Genomic DNA, 27,503 nt, shown 5'->3' on the forward strand with positions numbered 1-27,503 from the left:
GAAAGGAAAGGAAAGGAAAGGAAAGGAAAGGAAAGGAAAGGAAAGATGGAGGGAGGTAGGGAGGGAGGGAGGGAGGGAGGGAAGGAAGAAAGGAAGAAAGAAAAGTACAGAATACCCAAGATACAGTCCACAGAACTCAAAAAAGTCAACAAGCTGAAGGGCCCATGTGAGGACGCCTCAGCCCCACTTGGGAGAAAGAAGAAAGCAATCACAAGTGGGGAGGGAGGGAGGGACTTGGGAAGGAAAGTGGACGCAAGGCGGGGGGGAGGGGAACCTGATCTTTTATTGAGGGTCTGAAAAGGACTGAAGCCCTGAGGGCCAGCAAAAAAAAAAAAAAAAGGAAACAGGCAACTTCGGGAGGTAGGAGTTTGGGGGTAACCTCCAGAATGCACCAGAGACCTGGGAGGTGAGAGACTCTCAGAACTCAAAGTGAGAGATCTTAAATAAAATGCCCCACAGTAGGGAGAGGGAACTTATAGAGCCCACCTCCAGCAGGAAGACAGGACATCAAGTGAGGGAGGGGGTTGCCATCCCACAGTCAATACTCTGGCCCATATTTGTTCCTGTCTGAAAGAACTGCAGGGATGAAAATGGAGAGGAACCTGAAGAAAAGAAGGTCCAGCCACAGACTCAAAATGGGATCCAGCTCAAGGGGAGACCCCAAGGCCAGACACTATTACTGAGGCTACAGAACACTCACAGAAAGGGACCTAGCATGACCACATTCCAGAAGACCCAAGAAGCAGCTGAAAGAAAGAAGCAGATGCAGATATTTGTACCCAACCAACTGACTGAAGCTGCTGAGCCCTGTGGTTGAATTAGGGAAAGGCTGGAAGAAGCTGAGGAGGAAGTCAACCCTGTAGGAGGACCAGCAGTCTCAATTGACCTGGACCCCCAAGAGCTCTCAAGCACTCGACCAGGCAGCATACACCAGCTGATATGAGGCCCCCAACACATATACAGCTGAGGATTGCCTGGTCTGGGTTCAATCAGAGAAGGTGTACCTTAACCCTCAAGAGACTGGAGGCCCCAGGAAATTTAGAGGTCTAGGATGGGTAGGGGCTGGGGTGGGGACAACCTTGTGGAGACAGGAGGGTGGGAAGGAGGTATGGGATGTGGAACAGTCAGAGGGTGAACAGGGGCAGGAGGAAAAATCTGGACTGTAAATACATAACCCAAAAAATAAAAAATAAAAAAAAAGGAAGCAGCTATCCAATGACTTCTCTGAGAAGCACCTCCTAACCCTGTGTGCCTGCATAGTACCCTACGCATCACTATGAGCCTGGGGACAGTAGCATCCTAAGAGATAGGAGGTAAGGGTAACAATGTACAGAGAACAGATGCACCAGATAAAATTTATTAAATGTCTCATCAAAAGACAAATACATAGAATTCTAAAATGCTCAATATTAAATTTACAACATTCAACATGTAATATTTTAGGTATGTTCTACACATACACAGTTATTTTCGTCTTCCTTCATTGCTTCATTGACATAGTTATCATTTACTTCTAAATACCTTTACCCATTCATTAAGTCTAGGTGGCCTATAATGTGATGAACAAAGAAATACTTTTGATTCAAGGCAAAGAAAAGTAAATGAATCTTCCTTTTAACTTCCATGCACTATAACTAATCTTTTACTTCAAAGACTTCCTTTAATCTTGTGGCTGTGGTCTGTGCTGAAGATCAAGGAGTAAGGATGGGAAACTGCAGACAAAAGTGATGAGAAGATTAGGAAGAGGACCACACTGCAGAACCTGTGTAACCAAGTCTGCTGACCAGGTTTCAGAGTTTAGCATGGAAGGTGCCTACTAGGAAGTGCTATGAGTCAGGAGCTATAAAAGAGAGCAGTCAGGTAGCAGGGCTGAACAGAGGTGAACTGCCATTCAGGACTGGAGCAGCCTCAGCTGACCTGTCATGGCAGTCCTAGGGATGCAGGAGATGTTATATGTCTCTAAGTGTGCTGAAATGATCAGGCCTTTTTACCTCCTCATCCCCATACCAAGATACTCAGCTCACTGGTGAATCACAGAGTAAGGCTTCCTGGCCAACATGCATCCAGAAACAGCTATCAGGTCCTTCACTGAAGTGTAAACTCAGTCGGCAACAAACCTGAGTGAAAACCCAGCATTGATGGCTCTGTTTCTCACTATTTCTAACAGCAATAAAAGCTGGGATGGACGTTTTTCAAGGAATCATCAAGGAAATACTTAGTCACATTATGAAATTGCATGAGAGGAACAAAAAGGATAAATCAAGCCAGCTTTTTCGGGAGAAGACAGAATCATTGACCCCACCAACTAATTATGGGTCCTGGATTATTGGCCAAGTTTTAGACATTCAAACTTTGTTGTTATATGTTATATGTGTTCCATAGCATATTTTGTTCCACACATATGACAAGGACAGTGCACTTAAGCCTTTTCCTTCTCTAAATCTTCACTGAATATCAATAGAAAAATATTACATTGACTGTCAGTGTTGAACACACTACTAGGTATGTATTTATATAAAAAGCTGTCAACACTCTAACATGCCCTGGTTCTTTACCTCGAATTTTAATAAAATAGTTAAATTTAGAATGAGCATTTTTGCTTACATACCTAAGAATTATGTTTTTATACCTGTTTGCTCTGTAGGTTTTCCTGAACTGTACTCCCTAATCCACAGACTGGCCACCTGATTTGTCACCTGTCTCCTTTTCCTTGGGGACTGTCTGGGATCACACAGCCTACCTACTCTCTCCAAAGAGTCAGCACTAGGCTGAGCCCACAGAGAGCCACATAATCTACAGCAATCTGCCTCAGCCAAGTCTGTTTCATATTAGCCTACTCTATGAGCTGGTAATAAAATGACCTTGAACCATCCTGTGTATTTATTTATCCATTATTTACTATGGTATCCACAGCAGAGATTGGTGCCTGATATTCAAATAATTACTCAACTGAAAGAATGAGCACAGAATGAATGAGTCAATAGGGGAATGGTCATAAATCATATCAAAAATTAAACAAGTATAAAATTACTTGTCTGGAGAAACTCAACCCATTGTATATTTTAAAAAAGGACTGTTATTCTGTATCCTAATTTAATGGCATTATTCATACAAGCTAGTGTACACACACAAACACACACACACACACACACACACACACACACACTCTTACACCCTTTCCTAAAGGGCATAACGATAACAAAGTAAGTATGTCTTTATTTGCAAAAGTAATATACTTGGGAGCACAGACTCTGACTAGTAAAACACTATATGAAAAATTTGTTGCAAATTATTTGAGAGTAACTTCCTAATTCATATTAAAAAGAAGCCCGTGATAAAATCTGCGTAACAGAGACAACAACAAGTCATAAATCAGGTGACTACCCTTACAAAATACTTTTTATAAACTTTTACAACGTCTGGCTAGAGTTTTAAACTAGGGATGTACACTGTCCCAGAAGAGTCACTGGGCTCAGGAACTCAAGTTCTGGTGAGAGGAAATGGAACATCTTCTTGCTGCTGCTGGGCACCATTCATGCTTCTATGCAGATTATTTGGTCATCTGCCCTTCTGATGATATATATTGAACACTACTGGAATTAGACAAGGCACTTTTTTTCAACACCATCTACTTCAAATTAAAAAAAAAATGTTCTACGCATGTTCTTCGTATTAGGGAAAATATTTATCTAAAATTTTAATAGTTCTTTGACCTCTATATTTTCTCAAGAAAACTGGGTTTTGCTGAGAGAAAAACCATCTTTACTTTGATATATCATTTTTAAGTGACTCTAATTCAATCTTCTTTCAGAGACTATTTTTTGTTTTTCCAAATCAGCAAAGAATTATTAGGCACAAAGAGACTGGCCAAAGAACGAGTTTCTTTCAGAGGACAGAGATGTAGTAAAAACTGGGAATAACATCAAGATCATAGAAACACAAGTAGGCAAGCGTTCATAGATCTGAGAAAATGCTTCAATAAAGAAAGACACCCTTAACATCATGGGGAACACACGTAAATCCTACAACCATTTTTAAATGCATCTGACAGCCAAATACGCATATTATCAAGTCTTTAATTGAAATCAATATTAGTTGCTTCATTATCTACAATAGCTCCAGTTTATGGTGACATAAAAATCAGGAACACAGGGAAAAGCAAAAACTGGTATCTGAATGTAGATAAGAACCTCAGTAATTACTGTTAAAGAAAGAAAGACTCTTGGCCTGTCACAGGATGACAGATCATATATTGTTCACATAAGAACTGCTTTAAACAATTAGCAACTCCAGAGGACAAAAGGGGAAAGTAGGTCTTTGTCATGTTTTACATTCACAGTTTGGAAATTTCATGAAGTATATGTTCCCAAATAAAAGACAAGGTAGTTACTTATTTTACTGGATAGCATTGTAACAAATCCTGGAGAGCAGGTCACTGTCCTCAAAGAAAGAAAACAAGTATAGCGCAACAGTACAGACAACTTTATTACAACTCTTTCCAAGCTTCAAAATGCATTTATTACTGAGGTTAGATCTAATATATAATAAGCTATATTAATTACAAGGCAGAAGGCATTTATAATCAGATATATTGCATTTCTCTGTACTGGTCAAATATATCTTTGTAAGAACAGGAGCAACAACATACAGTAGTTTATAACTCCAAGTATATTTCTCCAATATCAGAAACATTAAATTAAAACTTATTTTATGCCATTTCCCTCCAACATAAAGATGCAGCAAAGCTATCTTCTACATGTCTTAGTGTTGACACCTAAAAGTTATGTATTCCATGAAAACACCCACTGCCTTATATATATATTTCCTTTAGTAGGTAACAGGATCTTTAAAATTAACTAAAGTAAAAGAATACTGTTTCCCCCACTGCAAGCAAGGGTAAAATATCTCGTTTTGTTTTGTTTTGTTTTGTTTTGTAGCCACCTAAACAGTGCCAGCTTTTCAGGACACCTACATCTACAATGAGCTCTACTAGTCTCTGCTGAATCTGCCTCCTCATGTTTGCTCTATGGGAGAATTTACAATCAACTTTGAACATTCCTTAATGATGAACCTGAAAGTAAACTTAGGAACTGTGATAACATAAGGGGCTCACTTCCCTAATTAGACAGGGACATTATTTGTTCATCCACCTCTGCTTCAATCAATCAACCTTACAAAAAGACTTCCTGTACCACGACCATGACTAAAGCAGTGAGAATAGATGTAAATACTTTGAAGGGGTCAGGTCATTTCCTTTCCATCCTTTGGCTTTGCATTTGTGAGCTACCAATTAGGACACAACATGTTCAGTCTTCTCATGTTCACAACCGGAAATTGTTAGGAAAACACACCAATTGTTCTAGTTTTCACGAGTCAAATGTAAAACAGATTTTGCAATGGATGGAAGAAAGAAAACGTGAATGAAAGGTATGTGCTAGCTGCTTAGGTGGGGGAGCAGGGCTCAGACTCACTGTATGTTAAGAGCACGTGCTGAAACTTCATGGTGCCAGTCACGTAATTTTGTGTATTTGGGACTAAAGACGTGAAGGGGTATCTTTTCCCTGTGGAAATAAAAAGAACAGTGATAGAAGAGTCATAAGAAGGTGGAAGGAAAAGGTTCTATACTCATTCCAACATGCAGAAAACATGCTTTTGTAAAAGCTTCATTTCAGACAGCTGTTTTGTTAAAAATAGCAAAAGTTTGGAAGTAGAGAACTTTTGGAAATACAGAAATTAGTCTGCAGAGTCCTCCTGGAAATATTCTTTTATGCACCAAATAAAGGAAATCCAAGACAACACAGAAACCCATTCACTGAGATCTGAACTGTTAGTAAAATACCCTTTGCCAACTCATTATTTCAATATTACAGAGAAAATGCTTTAGACATAAAAGCCAGACAATCTCAACTAATTTGCAAGTCTGTTGCTACACATTTAGGTCACACTAAAGGGACTATGGGTTAAACCCTTAGTTTCTATTTACAAAAACAACAAAACTGCAATATTACACTTGAAAGTTTGAAGACACCAAACCGAGACCATTCACGAAAAGAAAGCATTCAATTCGTAAAGAGAGAACTTACTTTGCCTTCTTCGTATTGTCATTTTCAGATTCTGTCACTGCAACATAAATAAGATCCAAAATTAACCTTTAAAATTTTTAACTTCAAAATCCCTTACATAATTATCTGTATGAATGTCAAATGTTATATCCTTATAGACAACTAAAACAAATCCATATCATCATTACACTGGCTAGTATGCCCCTCTTTTCAGTGCGATTCCCTGGACTGGAATCTACTTTTGTACAACATAATTTAAAAGCAGCCTTTGCCAGGACTGTTCTCTGTAACTGCTGATAAGTCTAAATATTACTTTGAGAGCCTAAGCGTTCCCCTCCAACAATCTCTAGAAGCTCACTCACGATGCTCAGTCCCAGTGATCTGGGCAAGGATCCGGAAAGAACGAGACTGAGTCGTTCCAGTCCGGGGGCGCCAGTCCTCAGTGTCCTCAATCAGCCGTTTCTTGCTGGCATCACTGTGAGTGGGTATGTGATAAAACTCCGTGTTGCGCTCCACAATATGTTTTCTTGGTGGGCTAAAAAAAAGGGGAAAACCGTAATTACAATTTAAGTTGCACTGATGATAAAACATATTCTTTGATAAACTATCAATTATATATTTTATTCTGAATATTTTATATACATAATTTGTTTGTGTAATATACTTAATTAAAATACCCTTCTAAATAAACATAGTAGTAAATACATGTATAGGTTAGAGTAAACTGTGCTAAAGGGTTATACTAAAAACAAAGATTACCGTTTAGGTGGAATTTTCCTTTTAAGTGACAGAAGGAGGCAGCAGAAGAAAGAATCCCAACATGAAGAAAAGGAAAGAAAAAGAATAAGGAAAACAGAAAATGGAAAGCCTACAGCAATAAAAATCCAACAATTTGAAATTACTTGTGATATTCACACTGGGTCATATAAAATAATATGAACTATGATTTAGCCATTATAAATGAATATTTCTTCTAGAATGTTATAATGGATTGGCTTTCACAAATTAGATTATTGTATATTTACTAGGCTCCAGAACCAAGAATGGTTTATATGGATAAACTAGTAATTTCAACTATAATTTTGAAAAGGGACATAAATGTTATTTCTACAACTTTCTCAGTTGTATTTACAGCATCTTCCGTCCTAAACAGAGCTGTGGTCTAGGTCAGCACAGTGAAGATGTACAATTTCTCTAAGGAACCAAGGTGGAAACACTGCCACCATCACTCGTTGGAACTGCAATTCTAGACAGGTCCATCTCACTGGGCAGCAGATTTTACATTAACAAAGAAAACCATACTACATAAAGTGGTACTGTGAGAATTAAGTTTGATCCTATATGCCAAAGACAAGAAAAGTATGACATTTAAATACTGAGTTTGCCAAGAACATTTATGTTTTTATTAATATAGCATAAAAATTAAGGGAGTGGTGAATAAGTATAAGTTCTTTTATTAGATAGGTTCTCAGGTTGCCCAGGCTGATCTCAATACTTGACAGGTGACTCAGGCTGATCCTCTAACCCTGATCCACTTGCTCCCATTTCTCCAGCACTAGAATTATACGTAGTGAATTATAGGTGTTTGCCATCATACCCAGCCTACGCACTGATGGGGATGGAATATAGAATCTTGTAAATATGACTTGCTATAGCCTCTGTATGAGTTCCATCTATAAAGACATGATACAATGGCTTCAAGGTAAGATACAAAGAATAATAACATAATACCATGAAGTCACCATGACATGTTTACAGAAACTAAATCACATATCATATATCACATGGCAATTACCACTGCAGCATCAAAGTCTCGGTCTAAATAACAAAGCATTTCTAAACATTTATCTAGTACTTCCTCACTATGAAAATTTAATAGGATGATTATGATAAAAATATTAATGATTTTACATTTAAAGAATTTTAAAATTAAGATACTTTAAATATTTGAAAATAGAAGAAAAATTGAACTTTACAGAGCAAGTAATTTATTTCAGAATATAGACCTTCAAAATTAGGAAGGTCATCCCTAGTTCTTTCTTAAAACAACACTAAAAAAGGGATGCCTAAATTACATCTCTAACTCTAGGGCATGCTGCTTGGAGTGCTGCCACTCCGCTCCCTTCAGTGAGTTTTACTAACATTTTCTACTGCGGGGATGAGGGCATCCCAAACATTACTATGGATTCACATAAAGGCTTCTAGTGTGAAAAGTTGCCCCCGCCAAATACTCCTCAACACATTTAAAAATTCTTGCAATGCAATGATCCTAAGAATATTTAGTGGGACGGTAAGTTGAGAGTTAGAGAGAAAATGGTAAAAATTACAAGACAAACCATCAGGTAGGTACTTACACAGTGCCAGGGTTACTGGAAGAGAGAGAGTACACACAATAAAGATGTGACAGGGAAGACACTCCCAGGGTGACGGAAAGCACAGATGAGGAGATAGGAAACAAACAAACAAAGGAGAGAAAGAAAGATAAAAAAAAATGAAACAGCAGAATCCAAAACAATTTAAGAGATAGCACACAAACACCATGCTTCAAAATAATTATGGAAACACAGACAAGTAGGCACCATGTTAGCCAAAACTCTTTCACTGCTACTAAAAGGACAACAGTTTAACAGATGTGTTTTTCCCCACAAAACACTGACAACAACTTTATGAATTAATGTTAGTTCAAGTCCTAATTCCTAAATACCAAGGAAGAACCATGTAATGTGTTTTTAATGCCTAGGTTTTTAGAAAAATTATTTTGGTTGGTATGAACTCACTCTTATTTTCTATAAACACACATAATAAAGTACAATCTGAAGTATCATTTAGAAATCAGCTAAAGAATGGATTTTAAAATCAGAAATGAAACTGTTCAGTGTCACATTATAGAAATAAACAATAGCAACTAAAATCTCTTTCCATAAATCATCCTGATTTCATAAGAGAATGTTACCCTAAAATTTTCTCACATAGCCATTGATGAAAATGTAAAAAGGACAGCAGACTAGGAGTAGTGGGTTCTTTATCAATGTTAACACTTCTCCCTTGTACACATGACCACCACCAGGAAGATCAGAAGTAATATGTGGGAATTACATAGTTCTGTATTACAGGGGATAGAATTACTGCTCAAAAAGAAATATCTGATTTGATGTGGTAAATGAACTCGGTTAATACCTGAAAAGGGAAAATGTTAAAATACAGTTTATTCACATAGCCTAACATGGGCAAAATTATGAAATACAAATGGATCTGTGTTCCATTAGAGATAGAGAACCAAGTGTAAATCCTATATTGCTATGTCAACGAACATGCTGGTTCTTCGACTATGCAATAACATTTAGTCAGAGTAGAAATGCATTATAAACAAACTACATAGCAGCTTTAATGTTAAAACTGGGCAGAGCTATGTATTTCTACATGCTGATTCAGCATAAACAGATTAGAGGGCTCCATCCCACTAAATGAGTGAACACAGCAATAAGGTGATCCCCTGTACTCGCCCTTCTTTTCTCACAGGGTTAGTAGTAGTTCTCAACCTTGCTAATGCTGTGACCCTATTAACACAGTTCCTCCTGTTGTGGTGACCCCAACCATAAAACTATTTTCATAGCTACTTCATAACTATAATTTATCCTCTGTTATGAACCATAATATAGGTATTTGTATTTTTCTATGGTCTTAGACAACCCTGGGGAAATGGTCGTTTGACCCCAGCCCACCCCCAAAAGTTGCAATCCACAGGTTGAGAACTGCTACAGTAAAGCATTCTCAGCACCACCCTGCAGCAGTATCACTTGCAACATCATCTCCTACACATAATTGTTTACTCCAACAGTTAAGAGTTAGAGGAAATGTTTTGTGTTAGCAGGAAGTTATGGAGGCAATGTTCTGTGGTGAAGGCCATGAGCAGGTAGTTGACTGATTTAAACCTAAAGAGATCAATTGGAATAGTCAACAAATACTTTTATATATTTTATAAAATGTGCTCAAACAGACATGCTTCATATGTAGCAATGACCATGGGAAAGTCAGATAACATGTATTAGCTAAGAGGTCCATTTCTAATGTTATGGGAAGCGTACGTCTACAAAAGGCTCATTTTCTTCAACAGTAAGATCTGCCTGCCCTTGAGACTTTTTACAAGTACTTATGTGTAAAGTATTTGAAAGCAGTACAAAAACTTTTTGGTAGGAGCAAATATTCCACAAGTACTCAAGAAGAGTGCTTTCGAAGTGTAGCCGAAGCATATTAACTCGCAGGTAGAATCACAACTTGAGTCTGCGGTCTCCAGAAGTAGACACCAAATCAAAATGACAGAAAGACATCTGAGTAACAACAGGTGACATAAGGTGTGTGTGTGGGGGTGGGGGGGCACAGCCAAAGTTGGCTCAGGATCAATCAAATCAAATCTTCTATGTCCCATAGAAGACATGTGACAAGAAAATATATTCCTGGTTACTCAGCTAAAATTGGATTGTTATCAAGTATTTAGAAACACTGTAAAATACAGAGTAATAGCCCACAACTTAATGGATCTGAATTGTGAGCTCTGAGCCTATCTATTTAATATAAATGTTTCCATTCTTTTTATTTCAAGTGACATGTTTCTTTTTTTTTTTCAAACAAATTATGTGCTACACTACAGCCTACTAACTAGCCAGTTTTTATGTATAATCAGTTAATTTAAAATTGACAATAATTCACCTTATCTGAGGAGCTTACTAATTAATATGCTGAGGTTAATAAGTAGATTATAGGCAATTAGAAAGAAGGTGTTCTAACAATTCAACAGCTAACTCTCTTTAATATGTCTTACGATAGACATTTTCTGTTTCCAAAGAGACTTTACTGTGGTGTATTAATAAAAGAAATTTCTCTATATATTCAGAATAATCACAGCACAATTAATACAAAAATACTAAGCTGTTGTTACAACAACTCAATTCTAATCTAGTTTTTAAGATAGTCATCACTAGTCAGTTTCCTGTCAGTATGAATTAAGAAAAACAAAAATGCCATGTTTTTCAATGTCTATACCTACTGACTGAAACATTTAGCAAATTGTTAACTATGTCTTTTGAGTAATTTTAAAATATATCAACCCTCCAAAACTGACATATAAACAAACACACTACACAGAGATATATAAACCTGACATAATACTCCAAAAAATCAAAAAGGTTTTTATTTTATATAGGAAATAACTGGCTTTTGATATCAATTTGGAAATACTTCCGCTTTAGTATACTATTTACTACTGGTAAAATTTTTGGTTTATCTTTGTCTTGTAACACTGTTGACTGACTGATCAGGATTAATTTCTCCAAGCATTTCAATGTTTAGCCACTGCACAGCAAGCCTAACCCATCTTACACAGCTTACAAAGCTTTAGCAATGCAACAACTACTATAAGGCAATTCACTAAAACAGCAATGCAAACCAAATTTACTGACAACACTGTTTTTCTAAATTACAAATCTTTTGCAAAATTAAGTTAATTTTTGCAAAAACTGAGCACTCATGCTGTTTATTCATATATAAATCACCATATCTGCTTTCCAGTAATGTAGATACTAACTTTGTCACGTGTGTTTTCTGTAAAGAGAAAAGCATTTTAAACCATTATTTGAATACACCATTAATGTTTGCATCTTTTGAGGCTGATTCTTCAAAACACCACATACAAACTGTTAATGTTGCAGCCAAAGAAAATTGAAATTAATGGAGGATACACAAAAGAACTTACCTCCTGAGAGCAGTGGCACATTATAATGCAGGACATGTGGACAGTGAATCGCAAATCAGTTAATCTATTTCGTGTAAGGCAGCTTGTTTCCAGTCAGGAATGTAAACCCTGTTCTGTTCTTCATGGAGTAAAAGTGTAGCAGAGAGGAGCAGCATGCCAAGGGCAATAATTTATCCACAGAAGGAATATTTAAATTTCTTTTAAAATGCCTTGATCATTGTTAGTTACAAGAACAGTTATGTAGCTGCTAACAGTTACTCTCACAACTATCACTATGCTAGCCAGACTTCTTACTATACAGGGAATAGCTAGTTTCTATCTTAATAATGATGCAATAAGCCCTTGCTTTTGTCTTTAGTTTGTTGATTCAACACAAATGTGGGTGGGATACTCAGAGAACTGGCAAATTAGCCAGTCATTTCAAATCACTTAAAAAATAGCAGTCTAGATGCTTTGAGGGAAAGACAACTCAGCCATTTACTAACTGTCTCCTCTTAAACTTTTAAACGTTTGGTCATTGGTGTGTGCTATTTTAAAAGTAATTAATAAAGAGTAATAGCTCTGAAGTTTACAAGAGGTTTGTTTTACTGATGTCATAAAAATCTGGGATACCTACCAGTAAAACATCTGACAGAAACAGGACAACACACGTGCTATGGAGAAAGTGCTCATCAATGCCACAAAACACTAACTCTTCAGGAAATCCCATGACTGACTAGTCAAGTATGTGGCTGTTTACTTCTCCAATCGAAATGCAGTAACAAAAAACCCCACTTCATGTCCACCTTAGAATTAGTCAGACACCAAACTGTGTTCTTACTGTCCTAACATCTGGACAGCATTTGAAATCAAGCTATTTTTAAACACTTTCAGTTTGCCAATGCAAAGCAGTAGCTTGCTTGTTAATGATGCAAAACATGTAATAATCCCCTTTATCCTCAGTTTTATACTGTGCTGAACACCAGGCATGTGCTGCATGAATACTTGCAGACTCATTAAGAAGCTGCCACCAAGGTCCTGGAACTATAGCACCGCCAGATCTGCCTGAAATAAGCTCTAATTCATCTCGACCTCAATTACTAAGGAAATGTCCAGCAAGCACAAATTGAAGCCCACTGTAAGCTCAATACTTTTCTAAAACTTCACTTTTCGTTTACCTCAAAAATACTGGGTTATAAAATTTCCAGAAGTATGAAAAGGTTTTAGTTAAGACATGTCAACTTCAATCAACTTTCTGTCTACTCAAACTAGAATTTAATAAATACAGTAAATGTGTGCTTCCATTTGCTGTGGAAAAGCATTCGAGAGGCAACATCTGATTGCCTAGTTTTATTATTCTAGTATCTATTGTCAAAAAACAGACATACAACAAAAATACAGCCAAACATACAAACATATTCTCTTCCTTGGATAAAGGAGACATAACATTCTTCAAAGGGCACTAATTAACTTCATTGTCTATATCAATACTTAAAAAGCAAACAAACAAAAAACTACAACCACAGAGCCACACATAACCGACCAGTGGCTCTTCTTGCTCCCTGTACAGCAGCCTGGAGCCTTGCCACCTCCTCTTTGAAAGCCCAGGAGCTGTCATGGCAACAACATTACAGAAAGCACATCCTCTTCATTACGAGAGTTAACATTCCAGAGGGGTTAGATCTCTCAGAATGGGTCTATACACAATTATTTTAATTATAAATATCCTGGAGACTTGCATTGGCAAAGCCCATCACAAGTGCATAGTATTTCCCTTTAAAAGTACATTTTGTCACAACAAATCCAACCAAAATTGTACATAGATCATTTTGCCTGCAAATAACTTCACCTAAAAGAAATAAATTAGCTACCTAGAAATAATGGCTACGAAAACATATATGCAACAATAAAACTTGGGGCTTTGAATAGTTTAATATGCTCAAAACAGTTTTTAAAATGTAATCCCTAAATGCTCTAAGCTGCCTTATACAGATACTTGAATCAGAAGTGATTTGTTTTCAGTTTTCTAGACTACTTCCTGGAGGGAAAAGATCAATACAAACTCATTTCCTCTCTCCTTAAGGAGGTGTGGGTATACTAAGAACAATTACAATCATACTGCTTAAACCTTTGGTGATAAAAAAAAAAAAAGGAAATTTTGAGAAACAAAAATAGAAGATTTGCCTTGCATTATAAGTGCCAACTGCTCAACACTGTAGGACCATGGAGGGCAGAGTTGTAGAGTATGTTACATGCTCAGAACATACCAAAATGCATAATCAAGTTCTGATTAACTTGTAACTGCTTTGTACAGTAATTTGTAAATAAATGAAAGCCACTGTTAGTGCAGCAAATAGAACTTCGTCTTCCTTCAAAGAAAGGCTGAAGAGAAAGGACATTGTTTCCTAAAAATTACCTGAAAGAAGAGTTTTGAAAAGAACAGAAACCACCCTGGACCACCTACCCATTTTGCTGCTTAATGTCACCCTGGGATCCTCTTCTCTGTCCCTCTGCTAGCTCCTGAGCAGACTCGGAACACACGCTGGTGACTGTGGGCTGCCGTGGGACATTAACTGCAGGTTTACCAGTGTTTGGTGGAGATGAACACTGGTCAGCACTAAGATTGGCACTAACATGCAGTCCGGATGCAGAGAGGTGGAGGGGAGTGGCAGTGGCCACGGGTGTGGGGGAAGCATGTGATGAAGTGGCGGCATGGGCTGGGGTGAACGCAGACGATGGTGATGGGATGGATGTGACTTTTGGTGAAGACACAGAACCAAAGGGCCGTGGTGCTTTATTGTAGGCCATGTTGGTAGTGGAAGTGACTTTGGATACAGCAGGAGATGTAATGGGCACAGGCTTAACTACTTCCTTAGGTTCACCCTATGTGAAATAAAAATAAAAATATACAAAAACACACCAAACACATGCAAATATATATTAAGTGCATAAACATATAGCCGATTTTAAAAGGACAAACACTATGTTAGCAGCTCAAATATGTCTTCAAGAAAAACAATGAGTTGAGATAGCATAGCATGCATTCTAACTGATCTCATCATGCATACACTACCTACTGCATACAAGAAACACATTTTCATTTATAAAAATTAACATTCCAAAATACTTAAAAACAGCAGAAAAAAAACAGCAAAAATATCCTACAGGCCTTCGTTAAATGTCAACTTAGATATATTTTAAATGAATAATTTTACTCCATATAAACAAACTACTACTAACTGAAAGATTTTATTTTTAAAATACCCAAAGCCTCAATTATAATTCCATCTTTCCAACATATTTTGTTTCTCTCCACAGTGTAATTACTTGAGTCATGAAATGTACTAAGTTTTAAACTCTTCAATTAAGAAAACTCACCTAACTCAAGAGTATGTGTCAGACAGCTATTATGAGTAAAACAGACAAGCAAAGAACAATCAACCTGTGTTGTTCCTACGATCCACTCTGTTTTCCTCCCTGGGTGTGTTAAGATATTATTCAGAGATAAAATAAAATTCTTTCCTCTTTTCCAAAATAAAATGTTTAAGCCTCATTAGAAAAAACATGATCTTATATATTTCCTCATTGCCAGGAGCCAAAGACTAATAGGAAAGACCAGTTCCTCTAAAAATCACCAGAATTAGTAAAACTATCTGGACTCATATTCAATGTTTGCTCCTTCAAAATAAGATTATATTTCTATAACACAAAACAAAAAAACCACTTTCACTCTACCATTCCAAAAGAAAATCAGATCAGATCTTTAAGAAAATATATGCTGGTAAGCCCAGTGCTTAATTACAAGAAAATAGGCGATAACAAGTTAGGACTGAAAGAAGTCAATCAAGTGAACAGCTGAATGCTCTGCCAAAAAATAAGAAAAAAAAAAAAAAAAAACTTCAAAGAGTATGAATCAATCACTGAAAAACTGGCTTGCGATAATATGAGGATATAGGATGAAAAAGAGGGCATTTGCCAATAACCTAATCTAAGAACACAATGGAACAGGCTGATATTCATTTTGGGTACTTATAATGGTTTTTAGAAAATAGGTGGGTAAATATAAAAACATTAAAAATAAATACAAAAGGAATTTGGACATGCATCATTGACAGTGTAGGGGCTTGGAAATAATGTCTCATAAAAATTAAAATAGTAACGTGATGGGTACTCTTGGTTGTCAACTTGACTACATCTAGAGTTAACTAAAACAGAAGCAGAAGCGCTTTTAGTCCAGATCTTTTGAGGTGGAGAGAGCCCTTTATTCTGGGCCACACCTTCTGATGGTATAAAGAACATGGAAGAAGGAAACTTTTTCTCTTTGCCTGTTTTGCTTTGGCCTTGCTAGAAAGTCCATTCCTTTTCTGGCATTAGAGCCTCTTTCTTCCAGATTCTAGTGTACATTAAAGACGACTGAGAAATGCAGCCTTATGGACTGAACAACTACTGGATTCTTGGATCCACTATTTGGTAGCTACCTATTGCTGGACTAGCTGAGCTATAGCCTGTAAGCTATTCTAACAAATCTCCTTTGGAACATATGCATTTACATATACATATACATCTGTTCTGTAAGTACTATCCCTTTGAAGAACCCTGACTAATATTGTAACTTTGTAAGTTCTGGTTTCTACTTCCCTCTTTGTTCCTTATGGGAAAGAACAAGTAAAACTGTATTGAGACTGTAAACTAAACATTTTATGACCTGGGACAAGAACAGCAAGAACAATGGCTCCAGGTGTACTGAGTCTAGGGATGCTGAACGAAACATACCTTCTGGACGGTAACCGGCTCAGTCTTGGCTGCAGCTGAAGCTCTGGAGGGGAAAGAAGAAAAGAAATCCTGACCCTCTTGCAATTTACAAATGTCATCCTCAGAATTTTACTATTTACGTACTTTAAGATATTAAATAACCAGAATTAATACCTTTATAAATCAGTTTTCATTATTCACAATTTTTTGGCTCTTTTTTGAAACAGTGTTTCTCTGTGTAACCCTGGCTATCCTGGAGACCACTCTGTAGATCAGGCTGGCCTCTAACTCAGAGATCCTACCTCTGGAATGTTTGGATTGATCTAATTAGCTCATGTAATTAGAAGTCAGTGTTACAAAATCCAATATTTGTTCGTATACACTGAAAAGTTTACCACTCTTTCTAGTTCTACAAGCTCAGATGAAGAGAAAAAAAAAAAAAATACAAGTTCTGTTTGCTTTGTACCTATGCTTTTAACTTAAGTTAAGGCAATCCCACATTAAAAGTAAATGAGCACAACTTCCCGATCCTGAATCTTGATTTCCAGTAGTAGCTGTGTTTTTCTCCTAACATTCACGAGAACATCTACAGATGGTGGTCTCTCTCTGAAAGTTAACAATTATATTTAGACGGAACTAAGGCCCTTAATAAAGTAATTTACTTTATATTCGTAAACACCATACAAGTTGATGCCTATCACCTGTGAACTTTAGAGTAGAATCCCCTAGGAGACATGCCTCTGAGCACATCTGTGAGAGATTACCTAGCTTAGGACAAATGAGGGTGGGAAGAGACCTTGTGACTATGGGAAGCATCATCCCATGGGCAGAAGTCCTAGACCCAACAAAAACAGAAAATAAGCCAAGTGCAGGAAGCCATCACCTGTGATTCCTGGTTAGATGTAATGAGACCAGCTTTTCAAGCTCTGGCCACCTTACCTTCCCCTACCTTTAAACTGTGAGCCACAATACACTCTTCCTTCCTAAACTGGTTTTTGCTAATGTAGTGTGTCAGAGCACTGAGAAAAGTAACTACTATATCATACAAAAGTCTAAGTTCAATTAATTCACCAGGTTAACACTTTGACTAAAAGCAACACCGTGTCCTGTTTTCATCCATATGTCAGTGCAACACCATCAGGTAATACATTACTAGCAATGAATGTACAAGGGAAAGATCAAGGAAAGTCTGACAAAACTCCAGGCATGTGACGACTACTTGTATTTCAAGTGGATTGTTACTTTTAACCCGTTCTTATTTTTGTCTGGGTGCCTTTTTTGGTATGGTGCTCTATACAGTAACAATAATTGGTTTAGAGCAACTATCTCTTACAAAATAAAGCTATGATTATCTTTACCTTTCAAAACAGGAGCTACAGAGATCAAGTAAATTGCTTAGGATTAGAGCTGCGCTCCATGCTGTGATACTTTATAGTATGGTATCTGTCTCTACTGACAATTGAGAATTGTTATTTGGTATTGGTCTACGGTAGTTCCTTGATTTTCAGGTGTTCTTTTATGCGTTTAAAGGACCGGACCAGTTGAGAACAGTATCCATGTATAGAGTGTTTTGATCAAACTGACCTCCCTTTCCTCCCCTCCTACCCCTTCTCTATTTCTTCACTGTGTGTTATTTTTCAGTTTGCCAAGAGCTAGCTAATGCCTCATCAGAGTGGAATTTGAAGAATGTAAGAATGGTAGGTAAATAGTAATTTATAATAATTTTATTATATAAAACATGAAGTTGTTTTATATAGACAACAGATCACAAATAACCTAGGACAGTAGGTCTCTGAATAAACATATCCTAGCAATGAACCCTAATTAACATTTTAGCTGCAACTAAATTTTCCAGTAACAAATAATCTCACTACAAGCACCAACAGAATAGTTGACTAGCCTAAAGAAAGGCCACAGTGGATACTAACACTCAGCTACTCTAGTACAGGTTATACCCTGTAGCGTTGCATAACTTTCCATGTGTTCTCCCAAACAACTTCTCTTTAGCTTGCAGGGTTATTTCAACAAAGAACAAGTTCAAGTCCAGAGCAATGGAATCTTCCTTGGAATTTCATGGTCCACTTTAATCGCAAAGGATCTACTCATTAAAACCACCCAAGACATTACTGAAAGGTTGCCAAAATAGAGAAACCAATATCCTTTTTCATCCGGATGCATTAAGATTCCTGGAGCATGTCTAGCAATGTAAACAAAGGTCATGCTATATGACTGGGGTGTAGTTCAGCTCGCCCACCATGAGCAAGGGCCTGGGTCCAATCCTTAGCATCACAGTGAGCAAGCAAATATCTATGAACATATCTATGAACAGTTACCAGGCTGCCACACTCAAAATGAATATAGATACCCTACATATATGAAAGCAAATCCCTTCATTTTTATAGAGTTCCCTCTACTCTAAGTAGTGTTAGCAACACAAAGGCACAGAACTATATTTTCACTAATTTTGTTGTCCCACAACTTATTATGTTAACAATGAATCTAAACACTTTATTAAAGTATGTTCTATAAATGTAGTGTTTGAAAAAAATTGAACTTACAGAAAAAAATCAGAACACAGCCTATTTGCCTTGTGACAAGGCTTCACAAGAAGATAAGCATGTTAGGAAGGCTGGCAACATGTACTCAAAGATCCCAGGGTGGGTCCATTACACAAACATCTTACTGTGTGGAAAAATAGATCGGCATATAATTACCAGCCAAATGAAACAGCTGATACACCACAAAGTGCAATAAAAGTCAGCTCCCTTGTTTTAAACACAAAATGAACCACAGAATTATTATATTCCAAGGAAAGTTTTCTTATCTGCCAATATATTCTAATAGTGCTTATATCCTTAGCATCATGTGACAGCTGAGTATTTATTGACATTCAAATTTTCATCAAAAATTTGGAATATTCTGTTAAAATGGCTCTGTTAATATGCTTTACTTTGCCTTCCAAGTAAATTTGTAGGTTAGGTCAATAAAGTTTCCCTTTTTTACCCCTAAAATCCTTCTCAAAACAATTTTTCATTTTGGTACTGTATGATAAAATGCTTCCTATAATGTTAGTGATGTACCTAAAAAACACCAATACTGTTAGCAATATTTTAGGAAAGGTTCTATTTAAATGATACTTTTTTTTCTCTTTCCAGTACCTACTATATACAATGAATATGTGTTTTTTATAATAAGAAAAACTTTCTCAAAGCTTATTTCATAGAACTACCTTGTAGTAATTTAAATAAAGCCTTCTATTATAAAAGATATATGGAAAAACTTGAAGGTCCAAGTTATACATCATCTCAATCACAAGCCTTAAAATCCCTAAAGAAAATTCTATAGATTGCCATACGCACATATGTGAAAGGCAGATTGTTATTTGGGAATAATTCTCTAGAGCTGAGGGTAAGACTTGGGAATCATCACTTAAAATAAATATCTAAAGAATGAATAGATCTTTGCAATGTCTGAAATGTTTACTTAAATTTCCCAGGAGTAGCAGATAAAATTAAGGGAAAGAAATATAATATGCAACCATAAAACTTTATAGTGAATAATCTAAAAAAATTTGGTTATACAAATTATCTTTCTTGTCTCACTAGTACTCTCTTAAACTTTATGTTTAATAAGATACCCAGGGTGCCTTGTAAGAAGCATAATTTGATTACGCCAAAAGAAGGAAATTCTATTTCCTTTATCAAATATATCGATGAATATATGTATTCAGTATTGTCTGTGGAGAAAGCCCTAACATATGAATATGAAAAATAACTTTAAGTTTGACAAACAGTAAGCATTTCCTCTTTTAGCACTGTCACAGATTACCTGGAAAAGAGTAAATTTAAGGCATTTAAACAAATGACTATTTAGAAACTGTAGTATAAGGATTAAAAAACAAATCATAAAATACTGCCTCTCCCTTTGGACAGCAGGGCCCGTGAGTCCCTCCTGTGCAGGGTTAGTCTGCACAGTCTTCCAGTCTGCTGAGGCCCTGACAATGGCACAGTGCCATGGCCCAACAATTAGCTTATTGTTCTCTCTCCTTAGTGGGAAGGCCTGATGAGAGTGAGCCTGGATAGTGAGATACCACTGCCTTAGCTGAGTCTATCCCTGGTATATGGAATGCAAAGAACAAAGCTGTCCCTGTGGCTACAACAAGCTTTTGAAAGTTGTATTTATTAGGTTTTTTTTTTTTTTTTAAATAAAAGCAGTATCTGAAACAGAAATCCCTGAATCAGTATAACCAGTTTCAGAGCTTCCAGATTAACAGTTGAAAGGAGTTTGCAGTTATAAGAGACCTATTAAAAATCTAGAACTAAAAAAAATAAAATCTAGAACTGTGGTGTTCTAGTTAGAATAAAGAATATAAAGGAATGATCATAAACTAGCAATAGCTCAGTCATGGATTAGACTCAAAAGAATCTCACAAAACTGCAACTCTCAACACCCAATGGCAGATATTTAAGTCATATTTTTACCTAGAGCATTTTCCAATATTGCTTTTATCTTTAAAAAGTAGCCAATAAGCTAGGCATGGTGGCACACGCCTTTAATCCCAGCTCTCAGGAGGCAGAGGCAGGCAGATTTCTGAGTTCTTCGAGGCCAGCCTGGTCTACGGAGTGAGTTCCAGGATAGCCAGGGCTATACAGAGAAACCCTGTCTCGAAAAAAAAAAAAAAATAGCCAATAAACTTCCATGATAATTCCTTTAAGAACAAGGAATCAGGCAACAGAACTATGTGGATAAAGATTAATTTACATTACTTTTGATTGTTGTGTGTCTCCTTAACCCCATCTAACTAAATTTAACTCATAAAAACCATACAGAAAAGATGAGAGAGCTGGTTCATCTTCTATGAAGTAAGCTCTAAATTTCCCACAGTATGGCCATCTTTAGACCTCCTGACCTTAGGACCCATAAACACTAAGGCACATCATTAATCACTCTAATTACAAAGATGTCATTTTATAATAACAAAGCAAGTCCAAACTTGAAGAAAGCAAACATGCAAGAGTGAAAATGGCATCCACTCTTATAGAGTCATCTGTACTTCACTGTCCTCAGACCCTGAGCATTGAACACTTATGGTCATGCCTCCCTGGCCTTTTATAAATTACTTGAGATTATCTCCTATAAATAAAAGCACAACATAGTTATGTATCAACCATAAAAACTTCAGTTCGTCAAAAGCTCACCTTATATATGCTATGCAAATGCCTTCTCTCCCTCTTCACATCTTTCTTGACTACAGAAACTATTAAAACACATTGCGGGGGGCTAATGAGATGGCTCAGTGGTTAAGAGCACCGACTGCTCTTCCAAAGGTCCTGAGTTCAAATCCCAGAAACCACATGGCAGTTCACAACCATCCGTAACAAAAATCTGATGCCCTCTTCTGGTGTGTCTGAAGACAGCTACAGTGTACACACATATAACTAATTAATTAATTAATTAATCTTAAAAAAATTGCTTGGCCTAGAAGGAGCACAAACGTGGATGGACTACATTTATCATATAGGTATATGCACTGCTAAAGAAAGAGGGAACAGGGACAGCAGTTGCCATGTCCCTGTTGGAGAGCAGGGCCCATGAGTCCCTCCTGTAGTTGAAGTGTGTGGGTGTATGTAGAAGACAAGGGTATACAAAATGAACTGAGGTGCAGGATAGCAAGGTTGAAAGTAGACTGAAATTAAATGTATCTAGGGTCCTGTCCTTGTGCCTGCACATAGCTGGAAATAAGTATGGCTCTGAGATAGCAAGGACAGGAAGCTATAGCAGTTGATAAAAGATTTGAGACCAATTTTAGCCAACTAGTTATAAATCAGGCTAGAGAGCTGATGGGTGGGTAAGTGGATGGATGGATGGATGCATGGATGGGAGGAAGGTAAGGGCAAGGGAGGAAGGAAGTTAATTCAGCTAAGCTCTCAAGCCTAATGATTTTGTTATTTCAACAAGAATAAAAGAAGCCAGGGTTAGTGGTTAGCAGGTTACAATTTAAAAGGCTAAATGTGAATATTAAGGTCAGTATTACTGTGAGCTCAAGAGTGACTTAAGGACCTCTGACACACGGTAGCACTCAGATTTTCACAAAGAAAGCCTAGATATACCAAAATAATTTGGGCCAGTGATAACTTTATCACCAATGTTCTCATTTCCCGCCCTCTGATATGTCAGTCTCGGAACTACCTCTGGACCAAGCCTTTCTTCCTTTCTATATGTGAGGTTCAGTTTACACAATCTTGGGAAATTCAACCCTATTCGCGGATGAATTTAACTAGCTTCAGTAGCTTTTACATGTCACTTGATAACTCTTACTCTCACACCTTTTACTATTCATGTATATATTAAAGCTATTTTTAATTTATGTGCAAATTTTCACAATATTCTCTACTTCAGAGGAATAAAAATTATACTTCATATTTCTATAATATTTTCCAAAGGAAAAAGTTTACCTGCCCACTGTGCCATTGATCCACACTGAAAAACATCCTCAAGGTAACTTAAGGAAAAAGTGAAGTTTCCCAGTTGGGCTTTACAAAAATGTTTATATCTAAAGGAATATAAGATATATAGATGATAGATAGATAGATAGATAGATAGATCATAGATGTGCTAAAAGTTAAATAAGAAAATTTTAAAAGTTCATAATCATCCATTTTTCCTATGAAATTTCACCATGTAAAAGCACCATTTCAATAAATGGTTTTATCTAAAGGGTAAAATACAGGTCCAGTTGAATTAAGAAATAGAAAATTTTATTGACAAAGACAAGACAGCAAACAGTAGAGGCTCTGTTGGTCATATGCACTCTAATTCAACTATTTGTCATTATAGAAAGAAAAAACCTGGACCAATAAGAATAAGTATATTTCAATAAAACTTTATTCATACAAGCAGAGTGTGGACTATTCTCAGATTTTAAGGAACAGTCTGTCAGCTTCTATTTAGACTCGGTGTGTGTGTGTGTGTGTGTGTGTGTGTGTGTGTGTGTGTGTGTGTGTATGCAAACACATGTTTTACACATGGTTTCACAGGTTGACCTTAAATGCTCAATCTCCATGCTTCATGTTCTTAAGTTCTGGGATTACTGATGTGTGGCCACAGGTAGTTTACTTTGAAGTTTTGACTTTAACGAACATTTTTGGAGCTAGTCCTACATAACCATGGCTGTTGGGTTTCTAAGATCAGAATCATTCTGCAAATGATAAAAATCACTTTAGAAGGTCCAGTAACTGAAATGCATAGGAAATGATAAACTTTCATGATTCTTCTGTAGGTGGCAGGTACTAGCACGTTAATCCTCTTACCACTCTACTGCAAACTTTCACAGGGCTGGTAAATGAATCCATACTTGCAAACCACCATTCATGTGAAATGCACACAAGCAGGCAGTGACTCCAGAAGTCTGGTGAAAGGAAAGTTTAATTTCAGCCTACTTTCAACCTTGCTATCCTGCACCTCAGTTCATTTTGTATACCCTTGTCTTCTACATACACCCACACACTTCAACTACTAACAACAGTTTAAAGATATGCTCAGATAACAAATGGGAGAATGTACTGTGTTCTTTCATAGAAATGGTTGCCATCATGACTCCCATGCTTACCACCCAAGTCTACGCTTTATTTGGTATAGCCATAGGCAATAATGCCTTTATAGTTTATTAAAAACACAATGGAGAAAAACCCTCCCTTACAGTTTTACAAAGCAGAGAAAACAATTTTATCTTCACATGAAAATAATGTGAAAATAATATTCAACATTAAAAGAAAGAGCTTGCAAAGCAAACAATCTGCTTGTACCAAAGGAAGAGTTCAATTTGAGTTTCTCCATCTTCACATCTATTGTCATGTGCTAGAATACTCACATGAAGGGGATGGTTCATATTACAACAGAAAGCATCAATAAAAATATCCATAATGACTTTTACAGACTTAAGCAAGGGATAAAGTTAACTAGATGCTCAGAAAAACCTCGATGAAATCAGATGCTAGCTGAGGGTCATGAGGTGGCACAGGCAGTCACAATTATAACTTGAATTCTAGCTTGCTTTTTGTAGGAAAACTCAGCATCGCAAAAGGATACCAATATTAGTTCTTTGTCCAAACTCTTCTGCATTAAGGGCTCTTCTGAGAAGCAGAACAAATCATTAACCAAAGCTGCAAGTTAGATCAGCAACAAAGCTCCAGTCCGCTCATTGCTTTGCTAGTGTCTTGGTCACCTGGAGTGTGGCCAAGCTTGCTGGGAGCCTGTACGCCCTGCCCAGCACTAAGGTCAGGACTGTCTGCCGCTTGCTTTCTCCACACACATCCTCTTTGCTATTCTTATCCAGGCAAAACACATTCATTACAAACGTTCATAAAGAAGGTATTTTTAGGTATTTCAGTAATAATTTAAAGGGATAAGCATTCCAGTATTCAACATAGCCTTATTAGGTATACATTCGGTCTGCTGTTTTTGTAAAGAATATGCCAACATAAATTTTTTTTTATTTGTTAGAGCTCAGCTTTTTCTACTGAATTAACAGTTAAAAAATAATGGGTGAGTTAAAATTTTTGTTTTTAATCTAGAGGTAGACACTCCCATTAAAGGCACTTGAAATGGCAGAATGCAGTGTTTGTAGGCACAGGTAGGCAAGACCTATCTTTGCTTAAGTTTCAAGGTCAGTTCTTAATTTTCATTTATTGGTTAAGAAGTAGAATCTTGTCCAACAGCCTCATTATTGAATCTCAAATTAATCCAAGTGATAATAAAATCTAAACCAAACAAAAGAAAACTTAGCTGAAATAACAAACACTTTTGAAAATTACTTAGTCTTTTTTGTGACCTAGTCATAGTTCTTTGATTACAGAAAAAACTAAACTCATTTTGGTTTTTTACTTATTAGGAAACTTTCTGCTTATAAAAACAGGGTTGTTTGTAAAACAACATAGATCTGCTCATACATAATTTAAAATTTTTAGTTGTAAAATTTAGGACAAATCAAAATGCCAAAGCTTTTCAATATTAATGAAGTATTAAATTTTCTTTTTAACATAGCAACCATATGAAACACAAAATTTCTTCTTGACGCCCTTTCCACATTATAGAGAGAACGAGAGACAACTGCTAATTAATCACAAAGGACACAAATTAAATGACAAGGTCATCATCCAAATTAACTATGTTTCTCCATCTTGAGTCTACATTATCAGGAAGCAATCTAGACTAGTGCTCAACCAGACACTGCTTACAATATAACCATAGAAGCTCAAAACCCAAACTGGCCTATACCGGTTCAGAGAACAATTCCTTTCATCATACCTGAAAGCTCAGGCTATGAACAGTCACTCCAACTTCACCATCTATCAAGACCAGTGACAAAAATGTCCCAATGCAACTAATCCAGGGCTCACAAATAATTGAGTAGTCTGAATTAAACAACTATTTCCAATTTTATCACAATGTATATTCAAATGTATATTTAATGTCATGATCTACCCAGTGAAAGTAAAAACCAATAAAATACACATTTTCATGCGTGAACCACAGTGCAGGACTATTGGTTTTGGGCCTATGAACTGAATGATAAGCATTAATCCAGATACAAAGGCAGAGAGCTGAGAAAAGGCAGAGATCTGAGACAGCTTTATGAAACTGGAACTCTGGCTAACAGCAGTCACACACTGAGTTGTTCTGTGTACAGCAAGGTAGTTTTAACTTTACCCTGATACTCTTTAACAAGGTCACTACAATCTCTGAAAAGACTTGCAGAAGGATGAGACTAGGAGATGCCTACCATGTTAATTTCCTCTCCTTATGGACTCTCAAAGAGTGATGACAGAACAAGACAAACACAATGTGCTCCAACCTGTAATCTCTAATGAAGCATTTATAAAAACACCAACATGCTTATTTAACTTTACCAAAGTTCCCTACTTCTCTCAAGATAACCATTCTTTTTTCAAAACCATCTTGTTTTTTATTATTTTCACTATATTAAAAAAAAACAAGCAAAAATGTTCTTCTTAGGGCAAGACAGGTAGTTCCTAGGTTAAGAGCAGGGGCTGCTCTTGTTTTACGTTTTATACTTATTTTTAAGACAGGATAAGCAGGAAGAACTAGAACAGACTACTGAATAAACCAGACACTTACAATGTCCTCAAAGATAACCAACTATTCTTTTTTAATTATCCATCCATACCTGGTTGGTTTGAAAAAGAATTATCATAGCCCTTTAGCTGCTCAGGATAGCACCTGGTTTAAAAGCAGATTGCCTAGATTCTAACCCTAAATCCTTCATTTACTGATTGTTCAATCAGAATAGAATATTAACAATGGTAAATTAAAAGAAAACGACTCTGAAGTTATTTGTCACAAAGTAGACTGTCATAGTGTCAGCTGTATATATCATCTTTTATTATTTGAGAACTGAATACAAACGTCAACTACAACTTTATTTTAGAACCTTTTCTTTTATGAGAAAAGACTTTAACAATACAATCATGTAAAAGCCACCCCCCCACACACACACAAGTAGTACTATTTTAGAAAATACCAGTTCTTGCTGACATAACAATAAAAGAAGTATGGTAGTGATGGAAGATGACAGAGCTCAGTTCAAAAATCATCCAAACATGAAGAATGATCCCCAAGTTTCAGATAAAACTTACATCCTGTCTTCTAAGCAACCAGAGTTGTGGTGGCTGTGCTTCTGTCTATAGCACTATATAAGAGAAAACAGTTCTTCTGAACAATGTGAACTCACTGACTCTCTTCTATACTCTTGGGTCCATATAGACAAGAGACTCTTCCCAAGGAAGAGGACACCAATTGGTTAACAATTCAAAATGGCCAGCACTGAAAGCAACCTACAACATTATACAGACTAGGTAGGCTGTATTCATGTATTTAGGAGAGAGAGAGAGAGAGAGAGAGAGAGAGAGAGAGAGAGAGAGAGAGAGAGAGAGAGAGAGAGA

The 27,503-nt window shown here is 36.7% G+C and overlaps 1 protein-coding gene across 8 annotated transcripts in view; it reads right to left on the reverse strand.

Annotated features, from left to right (window-relative positions):
* The window catches only part of Pdlim5 (PDZ and LIM domain 5), a 159,479-nt gene that overhangs the window by 58,020 nt on the left and 73,956 nt on the right, over window positions 1-27,503 (reverse strand). For 3 of the 8 annotated variants that reach the window (XM_029475108.1, XM_029475106.1, XM_029475105.1), the window contains exons 4-9: window positions 16,564-16,606; window positions 14,255-14,346; window positions 8,417-8,431; window positions 6,822-6,839; window positions 6,425-6,597; window positions 6,084-6,120 (exon numbers count right to left, since the gene is read on the reverse strand). In XM_029475108.1, coding sequence (XP_029330968.1) covers window positions 6,084-6,120; window positions 6,425-6,597; window positions 6,822-6,839; window positions 8,417-8,431; window positions 14,255-14,346; window positions 16,564-16,606 — 378 coding nt within the window. Of the gene's footprint in view, window positions 1-1,451; window positions 5,562-6,083; window positions 6,121-6,424; window positions 6,598-6,821; window positions 6,840-8,416; window positions 8,432-14,254; window positions 14,674-16,563; window positions 16,607-27,503 lie in introns of those variants that run through there. The other 5 variants (XM_029475109.1, XM_029475107.1, XM_029475110.1 and 2 more) reach the window with 4 other exon arrangements.

Source organism: Mus caroli, chromosome 3 (genome assembly GCF_900094665.2).
Source record: "Mus caroli chromosome 3, CAROLI_EIJ_v1.1, whole genome shotgun sequence".
Taxonomy (NCBI): domain Eukaryota; kingdom Metazoa; phylum Chordata; class Mammalia; order Rodentia; family Muridae; genus Mus; species Mus caroli.